The 13444-nt window shown below is 42.6% G+C and overlaps 1 protein-coding gene across 1 annotated transcript in view; it reads left to right on the top strand.

The window, feature by feature from the left end:
* The window catches only part of TNFSF11 (TNF superfamily member 11), a 38483-nt gene that overhangs the window by 16268 nt on the left and 8771 nt on the right, over positions 1-13444 (top strand). The window contains exon 2 of the mRNA XM_072994769.2: positions 323-490. Within this exon, the coding sequence (XP_072850870.1) occupies positions 323-490 (168 nt within the window). The remainder of the gene's footprint in view (positions 1-322; positions 491-13444) is intronic.

Raw genomic sequence — 13444 nt, 5'->3', positions numbered from 1 at the left:
CATAACCATTTTCCTCTATTCCTCAGTCTTTTATACACTGCCTGTTGTATCCTTAAGCCTGACTGAAGCCCTTTCTCAGACTTCCTCATGGCTCTCTTCATGTCCAAAGATCTCTTGCTTCTTCCATGGCTCTTTCCCTCAGCTTCCTATCTTTGTCAAACACTTCCTGTTGGGATCCCTGCAGCCCATGTTTCCAAATGTTTTGAATTGTTTGGCCACAGTAAGGCTTTTACCTCTGGGATAATATCTGCTGTCTGCTTTTGGATCTATGGACAACCTATGGCAGAAAAACAGTTAGCTTTTCTTCAATAATTTATTTCAGATGGACCCTAACAGAATGTCAGAAGAAGATACACACTGTTTGAGGGCCTTCCTGAGACTCCCGGGCAACATAGATCTGCAGGAAACAACTTTGGCAAACCAAGAAACAAGACTCATGTCTGAATCATGCAGAAGGATGAAACAAGCTTTCCAGGGAGCAATGCAAAAGGTCGGTTGTTTCCAGCAGTATACGAAAGTTTCATCTTGTTGAAGCTTTCAGTTTACTTCAGTGCAAATTGAATTACCATAATATATGGGTTCTGTTCTGGCAGATGCCTTGTACAGAATCAAGTCAATAAACTGTCACTAGAGGGGAGATTAATTTAATGAAAAGAGATTAATTGTATTCTCTTCTGAAAATGATTTCTCTGAGCTACTTGCTAGGCTTCTTTTCTCTCTCAGTTTTTCTTTCTTTTTTTGATGACTTAAATTGCACAGTATATCATGTGCGATTTAAGTCATCAGATGTTAGAGTTGGGTACAACAAAAACAATACAAAACAAAGCACTTATTATATCTTAAAACATGCAATTTTTTTTTAAAAAAATACACAATTTAAAACATATAAAAATTTAAACCATTTAAAATAAAACACATATACTAAGAATTCAGCAACCTATTGAAGCCATAAATCCAAAAGGATGTAGGAAATAGCCATGTTTTAACTTTGTGCTAAAATGAAACCAGTCTTGATGTCAATAGAACTTCCAGAGGGAGAGTACTGTGGGCCCAGGCGAGAAGAATCTCAGGACATCCCCCATACCATCAATTGAGACCCACAGAGTGAGGGCCTTGGAAGATTTATTGTTGCAAGATAGGAAGTGGATTTTCAAAGGGCTACTGTTTGGCTACAGTAGCATAGTATTGGCACAGCATAAGGAGCAGGGTGACTATCCTGTCATCATACCAGTACATTGCTGGGTAAGCATGAGGAGATACCCCTTGGCTTCCACTGTGGGGAACTCTGGCAGTCCTCGCGAGCTGGGCCTACCCATCAATTCCACATCCCATACCCCCCCATGGAGAGATGGATAGGGGTTCACCTTTCTGGGATAGGGCTGGATTCCTGTTCCCCCTCAACGCAGATCAGCTCCTATGAAGAGCCTCGTGGCACAGTGGTTAAACCGCTGTACTGCAGCCAAAACTGTGCTCACGACCTGGGGTTCAAATCCCAGGTAGCTGGCTCAAGGTTGACTCAGCCTTCTATCCTTCCGAGGTCGGTAAAATGAGTACCTAACTCGCGGGGGGGGGGGAATGTATAGCCTGCATAATTAACTTGTAAACCGCCCAGAGAGTGCTTGAAGCACTATGGGGCGGTATATAAGCAGCACTCTTTGCTTTTTGCTTTTGCTATGTGTAAAATTGCCACTAAAGGTGGCTGGGGACCCTTTGCCCTTGCCTGCCTTCTACCAAACTAATGCTGCTGCGGCCACTCCAAAAGGCCTATCCTAAGAACCCACAACGACCTCCTGGCCGGCATCTGAAAGATGAACGCTGGCATCCCTGTAATGGTCAGGGCTTGAGTAAACAATGCCACCATCTCTCAGTGATGTGACCTGCTGCCTGTGTAACCTCCTGTCTCATCGAATCAACTTTTCCCACGCCACACATGTCTTTTCAGTATATCCAACCAAATCACATGCACAATCATGGCCACAAGAGCACTATATCCTCATCCATGGACCGTATCCAGTCAAAGTTCTTACGTGCCAGGAGGCCATTCTTACCCAGCTGAAGCAACAGTGCTTCTGGTTGTGGATAATACTGCAGGTATTCACGGTAGGCTTCAGTGACTCCCGGCACATCCCCCTGTGGCAAAACCATCTAATATGGATCCATAATGGAGACCCCAGTCTGTCCTAGATTTGGAGAAAGGGGCCGAAGCTGGATTTAAACCCACAACCAGACTGGTCTGGTAACTCCACTCATGGACAGCCCATGAAGAGAGTGGCCAGCAGCACCTGCCCTGGAACTTTTCTCCAGCACAAGGACACTTGGGAAGAAGGTGCCCAAGATGGAGGCCAGGTAATGGCATTCCTCCTCACCAGGCCACAAACAGCCCTCCCCAGTAAATGTTCACTGGGGTGACCCTGGGTTCCATAGTTGAGGTGCTACAGCCAAGAAAACCCTCTTCTTTGTCTCCACATAATGTATGTTCTCAACGGTAGGACACAACCGCCATCAGAACTTTTAACTTGCAAAGGTGCAGCTGGACATGTTTCAGAGGGCACGAAGAAATGGCAGGAGAATGGCATGGAGACACAAGAGGTGGCTCTACCGCCTGACATTGGACGGCTCCCAGCCCCAAAGTTGGCCCTGGGAAGTTCACACCAAATTATGGAACTGGGAGTTTGCTTCTCCACCCGCCCCCCAAAGTCCCATCCCTGCTTTTCACAACAGCAGGTACCGTACTTCTCTGCTAGCTTCCTCACTCCTATGTCTTCCAGAGAAACCCAAATGCAACAAGAAGGAAGTGCTGGTGAGTGAAAATTATATGAAATCCTCTTCCCAAGCTTTTGGATTCTTCACACGTGGAAAGGGAAATATGCATTCCCAAGCATCTCATTAAACAAGCCCATTTTTGTAATGCAAAATCAGGGGTATGGAAGGTATTCTCTTGAAGCTAATCTTCTAGATGTTGCCTGTCCCCATTCTTCAAAAGTGCATTAGGCCGAAACAGAAAGCGGATGGACACAACTTCCTACTCTCTCACATACAACTGCATGGAGACACAATACATGCCTACTCATTCATTCACACACCCATTATCACACATAACACACAACTGATAGTTTGGTTCACATTTTAATGAAAATGTTCCTAATTCTAAACTAACATGCAGACCAAACACATGGTTATATTTCATTATTTTCATTTTTCTGAATTTTGTTTTACAATTTGTAAACAGCTGATAAGACAGCGGCATTGACTGGTTCCTTAGAGGCTGAGCAGAATGTGTATCCAGAGATGTGACGCCCCTATGGAAAAAAAGAATCCATTTCAAAAATTTACCTAAGTTGTCCAATTTAGGAAATTAAATTTATTGTATTGCTTTTAAAACAGAAGATCTATCACTTCCAACTTAATGTAGGTTATACTCATTTATATTGGCTGGCAGAGTTTTTACAAATGACGGGAGCAGTCCTATGCAAATTTATTTATAAAAACATGCTTTCTGTTTAGCAGAGCTTGTTTCCGCATAAATATGCAATAGGGGCGCACTCTCAAAAATAGACATACCTTGGTTTGTAGGAGCCTAGTGGAGAGTATAACTAATAGGAGAGAAAAGGAGAACTTTGGCTTGCTGCACGCCTGTGTCCTAAGCACGCTTTTTACCCTCTGAGTAGTTAAGTGTTGAAAATAGAAACCACATACTTTGTAGCAAACAAAAAGAGCTGTAGTGTTTGGGCAGAAACACCCACAGTATTGATAGAGACTATATGAAAAGCCTAATGCATCCATAGGACCATTTTTGGGTATAATTTCTACCCTTTTAATGAGTCATTTTAGTTCATAAAAATATACAGGGTTTCACCTATTTTTTTTTAAACTGGAACAAAAATATTTCGACAAATGTATCCTCCTCCCCCCCCCCATATTAGGATACCTCACCTCTACCTCCAGAGAATATAATGTATAGGTATGGAGAGTGTCCCATGACTTTTGTTGGGGACGGGGCTCTGAGGTGACATATTCTAAGTGGCAGTAGGTTGGCCCATTTGTGAGAGTGGCACTGAAGTGTCTCCTATTGGAGGGCGAGCTATTGGAACCCACTGGTATGAGCAGCTGACTACAGTACACAATGTTTGCGTGGCCTTCTCTTGATTTCAGCCTGATTGTATTTATTTATTTTTATTTATTTATTTATTTAAAATATTTCTTATCCCATCTTTATCCTTAAAAGGTACCCAAGATGGATTATGTCATTAAAAGAAAAAGTTTGCTTTATACAGTTGTAATCAAATTATTCAACCCCCATTGCAGATCAGGTTTATTGTCAAAATTTACAGACTTCCAGCTGTTTGCAATGAACAAATCAACAAAAGCAAATGAAATAGCTCAGGACAACAAGTGCTTCAAGTGGTTTCCTCAAATTCAACAGAAAATTCAGCTTTTAATAAATTCTGCAGTCTCAAATTTATTCAACACTTTCATGGCAAGCATCGTAAGTGCTTAAGTAGAGCACCTTTTTGTTGTTATAACCTGCTGCAAATGAGATGCATAGCCAGATCCCAGCTTCTGGCAGTATTCCTGAGGAACCTTAGCCCATTCCTCATGACCAGTGGCCTCCAGTTCAGTAATATTCTTGGGTTTGTGTGCTGCAACTGCCTTCTTCAAATCCCACCAGAGATTCTCTGTGGGGTTCAAGTCAGATGAGTGTGATGGCCACTGTAGAATCTCCCAGGACTTCTTCTGCAACCAAGTCTTGGTGGTATTTGAGAAATTCTCTGGATCATTGTCCTGTTGGAAGGTCCAAGGATGCCCAAGCTTCAGCTTCCTCACAGACAGCATGATGTTTTCTCCTAGGATTTCCTTATACTTCAATGAATCCATCTTGCCTTCTACATCCTGCAGGTTTCTGGTTCCAGAGGATGCAAAGCAGACCCAGAGCATTACCAAGCCACCACCATGCTTAACTGTAGGCAAAGTGTTCTTTACAGTGTATGCTTCATTCTTCTTCTTCCAGATGTACTGCTAATCCATTGGGCTGAAAAATTCCAGTTTTGTTTCACCACTCCACAGAACAGAATTCCAAAATTTCTGTGGCTTATTTACATCATTTTGAACATACTGGAGCTGAACTTTCTTGTGCTCTTGGTACTGTAGTGGTGTACATCTTGGGAGTTCTGGCATGGAAACCTTCTGTGTTTCGTATGCACCTTACTGTGCAAACTGAAGCCTCAGTCCCTGTTGCCACCCAGTCTTGTTGCAGGGCTTTTGCATTCACTCAAGGAGTTTTTTTTTTTCCTCAACTTGCATTCTCAGAAATCTGGCTGCAGCCGTTGATAGCTTCCTTTTTCTGCCCCATCCAGGTAGTGTCAACCACTGTTCCTTTGACTTTGAACTTGGAAACTATGCTTCCAATGGTGTCTCTAGGGTTAGGGTTAGTGCCTTCACTATCTTTTTTGTATCCTGTTCCTTGCTTCTGAAGGGTGATGATGATCTCTTTTAGTTTCCAGGATCATTCTTTTGACTTAGCCATGTTTCTAACATACAGTCAAGTGTGACACTCACCAAACCCCTAGCCAGTTTAGGTGTTTCATGTGTCCCAGCTCAAGCACACCTGGTGCAACTAATGAAGCCCTTGATTCGTTATGTCAGGTATGCTTGAGACAATACCTGTTTTGAATATTTGTGTTATTGTGAGGGATTCTATTCAGGGAGTTGGAACAATTTTGAGATGGCCGAATTCATTAAAAGTTGCATTTTCGGTTGAATTTGAGGAAATCACGTGAAACATTTGTTACTATTTCAGTTACTTTTGTTTGATTTGTTCACTGCAAACAGCTGCAAGTCTGTAAATTTTGAAAATAAACCTGATTTGCAGTGGGGGGGTTGAATAATTTTGATAACATCTGTATGTATATTCAGAAGAGGTATAAGCATCATGTAGCTCTACTGTATGTGTTTTGTCTCATTCAGGTGCATTTTTCCTGGACTCTAAAATAGGAGGATTCCTGCTTTACATGGAATTGTCTGTTGGCAAGTGTGATGCAGGCATTTGATCTCTTAGACATCACTGGATAGTTAGCTCTATTTAAATGCAATTATAATCTAATCTAGGGCTGTTTTAAAGCTGACAGAGTACTATCTACTTTATGCGTACAGTACTCACTTTTCTAGGAGCCCCTTGTGTAGAAATCTCTTGGTCCATTTCCTCGTGATTGCTTTTGAGGGATTCTAATGTCCCACAAATCTGGTTAATAAAATTATGGCACTGGATTTTAATTGGAGCCAGTGTAGTGTGGTGGATAGAGTGTTGGATTAGCACTCAGGACAGCTTGGAGGTTGTTTGTGCAAAATAGTAAATTATTCCTTCAACATCTCATGTACATCAAAAACTCTGTTAGGGTTGACATAAGTTGGATGTCACTTGATGACATAAGTTGACATAAGTTGGATGTCACTTGATGCCACATGACAAGGTTTTAAACTGCAGTAGTCCAGAATTTGAAAAAACTAAATAGCTGCAATGAAGAAAGTGGGCTTAAAATAACCATATGTAATGAAGAACACTGGAAAGCTATAATGTAACAAGTAGCCATATTTTGTAACAAAAAAGTAGCCATGATTTGTAACAAAAGAGAAAACATAGTAACTAGCACCTATGAGACTAACTAGTTATTTTTTCCACCAGGATGGTTTGGGAGTGAAATTTTACAATGTGAAGAGAAGTAAGATGAAATTAGACTTTTGAATTTACACAGTTGTCTCTGTCTGTGGGAGGAAGAAATATGAGATCCTGTGTTAGGACTCTTACTCTTTATTTATCTAGTAGTTTTACCATTGGAATTACCATTGCTAGCCAGCAAGTATATTATGCGTTTCTCGTCCATCTGAAAAATCAGTTATAAAACAATTGAAAGTGTACTTCTGAAGAAGCCAATGACCCATTTAGGGTCAAAAGTGAAGGAACCCTGTAAATCCCACCATTTCAGGTCTAGCAAGCTGAGTAACAAATTAGTACCTTCATTTTCTAACAATAATTGCAAGAAATTAATTCTCAAATTTAATACTTAGCACTAACAAATTCATTTTTAAACTGAATGCTCCAAACTCTGGGTCAAGCACAGAATGGCACCTGCATCACCTGGAGGGATTCTGAAACATTCCTCTCTACATCATGATTGTGCTTGCTCTCCACTTTAGTTTGCAGTATCCGGGAAGTGTCCACTATTCCTCTGTAAAATTCTTCTGTGCTGAAATTCTGAAAAGCATAATGTTGAAAGTCTTGGGAAACTCCTTAATATTGATCTCCAACCCTGGTGCAAAGTGGAAGAGGGGAAAAAAACCCCAAGACTTTTGACGGAGTGGAAGAAGTCCAGGAATTTGGGGAAGGGGGTAATACAAAGTGAAATGGGAGGAATGGTTTGTTGGGACATGAGGAACAAAATCCAAGACAATCAGTGAAAGAACTTGGAATAAATTGTGGTACAAATGCCCTATTTGGAAGAGCTATTTCTTCTGTTCAAAAAGTGTTGAAGATTATGGCACCAGTTTTTCTTCATAAATCTTATTTGCAAGAGTTTGTAAATTCCCTCACACATCAGATTTATCCAAACAAGGTAGGCAAAGCATATATCCCTTTCTAGTAGGTAGTTTTCTGGTTCCTTGCCTCTGACCATAGAATGCCTTTGATTCCTAAGGGTTGCAAACCACACTCTAGGATGGAAGAGTGTACCAGCAGTTTGGCAGGAAAGAGATATTGGCAAACACGGGGTCTGTTTATGGAGAGGTTTCCACCCCCTCCTCTTGGCAGGGTTTCCAGATCCTTTCAGTTTGGGGAAGAAATCGTTTTACACTTGGCATCAAAGTACTTTGTAAGTTAGCTCTCCCATTGGCCTTTCATTAGGAAACATTTAATGCATGTGAGAAGGCTGAAGAGGTGGTTATTGAAAGTCTTCTCTCCACAGTCGTGGCCTGCAGGCATAAAGTGTAGTGGTTAGCGGCAGGACAAGAGAGAAGAGCATCTGCCCAAGATCCATTTGTTTATGAATATTTAGCAGAAATGTTATCCAAATAGAGTCTCTCCTGGTTTGTGAATACATGATATATACTATGTAGTTTGGGAACACGGTGAATTGGATTTCTGAGGATGTTTCAATTATTTAAGAAACTTACAATCACTGAAGTTCTAGCTGGTACAGTTTGACAGTGCTGCAAAAAGTAGCAAGTTTAAAAGACTGAGGTGCAAGTCAGGAAATACAGCAGATCACACCTTGCTTCTGCTAGCCCGTTAAGTATGTTGAATCAACAGAAGAGGTAGAGGAGGAATACACTATACCCACTTTCTACCATCATTTTCACCCACTGCACACATGGAGGGTGACTTTCTATAATGGATAACCTTAGCTGTCCCCTGAAGATCTGTTTATTCATGAGAAACTTGATTTTACAGGATTCTAAGCTGCCTAAAAACTTCCACCAATAGAGATGCTCTCTTTTACAGACTATCACCCTTGTTCCACCATCTGCTGTGGAGGCCTAAAACTGCAGCTACAAGTGAACTCTTTATAGAATATGGAAGGAGGTGGGAGAAAAACCACAAGAGGGTACCTTTGTATGTAGGACTGTGCCAAACCATGGAAAAGTGAAAATGTGGATGCCAGTCCCATGGACACAGGGGTCCTACTGCACACCTTGTTCTCATGTACTTTTTTGCCATGGCACAAGTAAACAGGACTTTCTTCCCTGCCTTATCCCTACACCTACAATGAGTAAATCATACTAACCTACACAGAAATGTTGTTAACAAATAACATCAAGAGTGAACAACCTTTCTGGATGTTGTTGGAGTACAACTCCCATGATCCTCATCACTGATTATGTTGGCTAAGACTGGTGAGAACTGTGGTCTTCTAGGTGCTGTTGGCCTATACTTCTTCTTCTTTAAGCAACCTTTATTGGCATAAAACAGTTAAAACATACAATCCAAAAATAAATTAAAATAGTGGGGGAAGTTTGGTTAGTTTTTTTGAAGTTTGGAGAGTGAGCACTTTAGCAAGAAACTCAGCTACTGGGGTCGTAGTTTCCAGAGAAAAGTCGTGGAGGAGGAAGCCTGTCAGAAGCTGGGGGGGACCAGAGAAGCCCGAGATGATTGGTCCTAGAATTCGGTCTCGGAGATCTCTAAACTTGGGGCAGTGACACAGGATATGCGAAACTGTATCGGGTTCTAATCTGCAAAGGTTACAAGTTCTTTTTTCGAAGGGTACTCGGGCATATCGCCCCTTGAGGACCTCGGAGGGGAAAATATTCAGCCGCGCTAGCATAAAAGCCCTCCTGGTTAGGGGGTTCAGCAGGGAGTGTAAGTAAAAATGTCCAGAGCCAAAGGTAGGGAAGATACCATAGTGGATAGGAGAGCATGTTTGGTTGATACTGGAGACCAGATGGATATACTCGGACTCCCATAGTTTCTCTTTAACAAGAGAGAGTGCCTGATCAAAATTGCTGTTAAAGATGGAATTTAAAGGTATACCAATCGATCCAAGTTTGGTTTCACATAACGTAAACCACTTGGATTGATAATGATCCTTAAGAAGATGAACTAAAAGAGAGTCTGGGTCTGTTTTAAAGAAAAGGCGGAGCCAGAATTTGAATGTGAGTGCCCACGCTACCGATGAGGGTAGATGCATGCCTAACTCTAGGGCTATAGTCGGTAGTTTAATTGAAGTTGGTATCCCTAGAATCCGGCGGTAAAAAGAGGCAGCCAGTAGATCTACTTTGTTGTCCATAGCATTTATCCAAATTGGGGCGCCATAGAGTAGGCGGTTAATCAGTTTTGCCTGAAAAATTTGGGTGGCAGCTGGAACAAACTGGTTCCCAGAGTTATAATGGAATTTAGTTATCGCACCAAGAAGGCATGAGGTGGATGCGATTGCAGAATCTCTATGTGTGGTCCATTTGAGTTGAAAATGGAATAGTAAACCTAGATACTTAAAGGATCTCACCTGTTCAATCTGTTGACTATTGGTTTTCCAGTGTAAGGGCTTCCATGATTTTGAAAAGACCATAATCTTGGTTTTCTCAGTGTTAATAACAAGATCATTGCGTAAGCAGTAAGATTGAAAAAGAGAGAGAAGTTGTCTTAGACCAAGACTAGATATAGAAAGGAGAGCCGCATCATCCGCGTATAACAGAAGGGGAACGGGTATCTTATTTAGGAACGGAGCAGACTTTTCGGCTGGCAGCAGCTGAGAACGTAGATCTGCTAAAAAAAGGTTGAATAGGAACGGAGCTAAGATGCAACCCTGTCTCACTCCTCTGTTAATTGGGATCTTTTCTGAGATGGAGCCACTATAGTTAAAACGGACTTGGCAGAAGTTAGCGTGGTGTAATTTACGAATTAAAAAAAGAAGACGTGGGGGAATTCCCCACGCGGCTAGTTTTCCCCACAAAATGGACCTATTGACAGAGTCGAAGGCCGCTTTCAAATCAACAAAGGCCACAAACAGGTTCCCTTTAAAATGATATACATACTTCTCTGCTAAGAACGAGAGAGTTAATGCGTGATCCAGTGTTGAACTACCCGGGTGAAAACCGATTTGCTCTTGTCCTGGAAGGTTTAAAGAAACGGACCAGGAAGTGAGATGGACCAGAAGATGTTTACTATATAGCTTTCCGATGGTGGAGAGTAAACTGATCGGTCTATAGTTGCCCGGGTTAGAAGGGTCGCCTTTTTTAAAAATAGGAACCAGGATGGAGGTGAGCCAATCCTCTGGAATAGAGCCGTGTTCGTCTGTTAGGGTGAATATATTTGCCAGAGGATCAGCCCACCATTGGGCGTTGTTGATTAAGAGGTCATTGGAGATTCCGTCAGGACCGGGAGACTTCCCGCGTTTCAGAGCATAGATGAGCTTTAGGACCTCGTCCCTAGAGACCGGTGGCCAGAGGGGGAGCTCAGAGGGAAGATTCTTTGGCATAGGAATTGGGTCCTGGGAAGAAAATATTTTTGTATAGTAAGTTGACCAATTAGAAGGGGAGATAGGCAGGGAGCTTTTATAGGAGTCTTCCGAAAGGGAGTGGGTAATGAGTGACCAGAAAAGTTTGCTGTTCTTTGATGTTGTGGCCTCTAGGAGCTGGCACCATTTCCGCAAAGCAAAATTGTGCTTCTTGGCGTCAATGAGACTGCGCCATATAATTCTCAACCTGCAGTAAGTAGCCTTGGTCTCTGGGGAGTTGTAGACTTGAAATAAAGAGAATAAACGGCGCATAAGGCGTTTAGTGGCCCAACATTCAGCGTCAAACCAAGTGTGATGTTTAGCTTTATTTTTTGGTTTGGCTTCAGATCTGAGCAGTTCTGCTAAGGAGTGGGTAATCTGCTGATAAGATGAGGCAGCTATTGATGGTGATGTAGTGGACCAAATTGTTTTCCTAAGGAGGATCGTATCAGGGCTAAGAGACCATTGGTCGAAAGCAGATCTGATTTTAGGAGACCATTTGGGCCAAAGCTTGGAGCAAAAGGGCAGGCTGTCTTTGGGTTCCTGAGAGGAAGAAATCGAGATTTTTAAAGATAATGGGGCGTGGTCACTGTCAATGCGGGCACCAATGGAAAAATCACTGCATCTAGACAGCAACTCGGGTGAAACCAGGATATAGTCCAGCACACTGGCACCTTGGAAGGAAAGAAAGGTAAAGTTATCAGCGTGAAGATACTGGGGTGAGCCGTTAATAATGTGAAGGTTGTAGGCAGAACAGAGGTTTGCTAAGTGGCACGCGTTCTCATTAAAAGAGGTGTCCTTTGAGCTTCTTTCCAAGCGGAGCCAGGCAGGGGTCAATTCATGAAGTTCCCAATTAAGGAATTTGGCCAGTTCGTTATTATTAGAACCTAATCTTGAGTTAAGGTCTCCGACTATTACTACAGAGATTGAGGGGTAGGAGACTAACACGGAGTCTAAAAGCGTCGTTAGTTCTATCCAAATTGCTGGAGCTGCCAACTCTCTGGAGGGGATGTAAACGTTAACCAAAAGGATAGACGGATCAACGCCTTGGAGGATAAAGGGTTGGATATAACAAGATTTAAAAGGAAAGGGGGTAACAGAGAATCGTGAAGAAGGTTGAAAAAAGCAACAGAGGCCAGCACAATGGCGGCCCATTTTGTGAAATTTAAAGGCTGGCACATGGTATGAGGTTAAGCGGGAAATGTGAGGGCCACTCGGAGTCCAGGTTTCTTGTAGACAGATGATGTCAAATTGTGACAGGAAATTGATAAAGTCCGGATCCGATGATTTGTTCCCCCAGCCGGCAATGTTCCATGACAAGATCTTCACCTTAAACCTGGAGGATGGAGCTGTAGAAGGGGCTGGCAGTCACTCGGGATACTCAATAGAGACCAAGCTCTCTGTGAAGTTCTGAGAGATACATCCATTGGAAGGCCTGAACTGAGCTGGAAGCACCAGTTCTGGGTGAGAATTGGGTAGGGTGTTTGAGCCAGCCTGGTTACCAATCTCTGAACTTGTTCCATTGAGTGCAGGAGGTAAAGAGAGGTTTTGTTTGGGAATAGTATAGTCATAATCCAGCGGAGGCACCGTTTGAGCCTGGGCATCAACTAGGGTGAATGTTCCCCCCTGGGAATCTTTGTTTATAATGCAGGTAGGAGAGAGTGGAGGGGGGGGAGCCTTAGCTGCTGTGAAGTTGGATAGGAGGTATTCAGTCTCTGGGCGAGTCGCTCTCATGGTGTCTTGCCCAGGTAGGTTGGTAGCAGCTAAGTCGTCAAAAATAATTAGTTCCTCGTAAGGGGTTGAAAGAGGAAGGGCTTGTGAGGGATTATAGCTAACCTTTACCCCATTGGTGATGTTGAGGGGTTTCTTGATTTCAGGGTCAGAAGATTGAGCGTTGGCTTTGGGAGTGGTCTCATAGGAGGAAGTTGAGACGAGGAGCTCCTCGGAGGAGCTTGCTACTTGATCTAGTGTAGCTAGTATGTCCGAGCTCTTTAGTTCCTTCACTTGATTTCTTAGGGCTAAGAGGCGATTCTGTAGCGAGAGTTGATTACTGTTCAAGTCATTTGGGAGCTGGTTTATTCCCCAGTCTTTAGCCCATTTGCTAGAAGGAGAAGGGCCCACAGTCTTCTTGAGTTTAGTAATAAACGATCTAATATTCCTGATTAAGGGTTTGGGATCCGCTTCTTTAAAAACCCTAGAGGGGTACACCCGATAGCTCATGAGGTGGGGTGCAGACTGGAATATCCTCCGGGGTATGTCACTAGAAATAAATGACAGAAGAACTCTGCTGAAACCTTTATAGTGGGGTAGAAAGTGAAATTGTTTCAGCTTCTTGGCTGCAATGGTAGAATCGAGTAGCGTAGAAAGTGCTGTAAGGATCTTGCTCTTGGTATTCCACAGGTGTAAGTCAGATACAGGAATCTGAACGACCACCTGGTAAGCTTGATAGATTCTGGTAACCTTCT

Source organism: Pogona vitticeps, chromosome 3 (genome assembly GCF_051106095.1).
Source record: "Pogona vitticeps strain Pit_001003342236 chromosome 3, PviZW2.1, whole genome shotgun sequence".
Taxonomy (NCBI): Eukaryota; Metazoa; Chordata; class Lepidosauria; order Squamata; family Agamidae; genus Pogona; species Pogona vitticeps.
The sequence above is the reverse complement of the archived record's forward strand: the minus strand, read 5'-3'. Positions and strand labels throughout refer to the sequence as shown.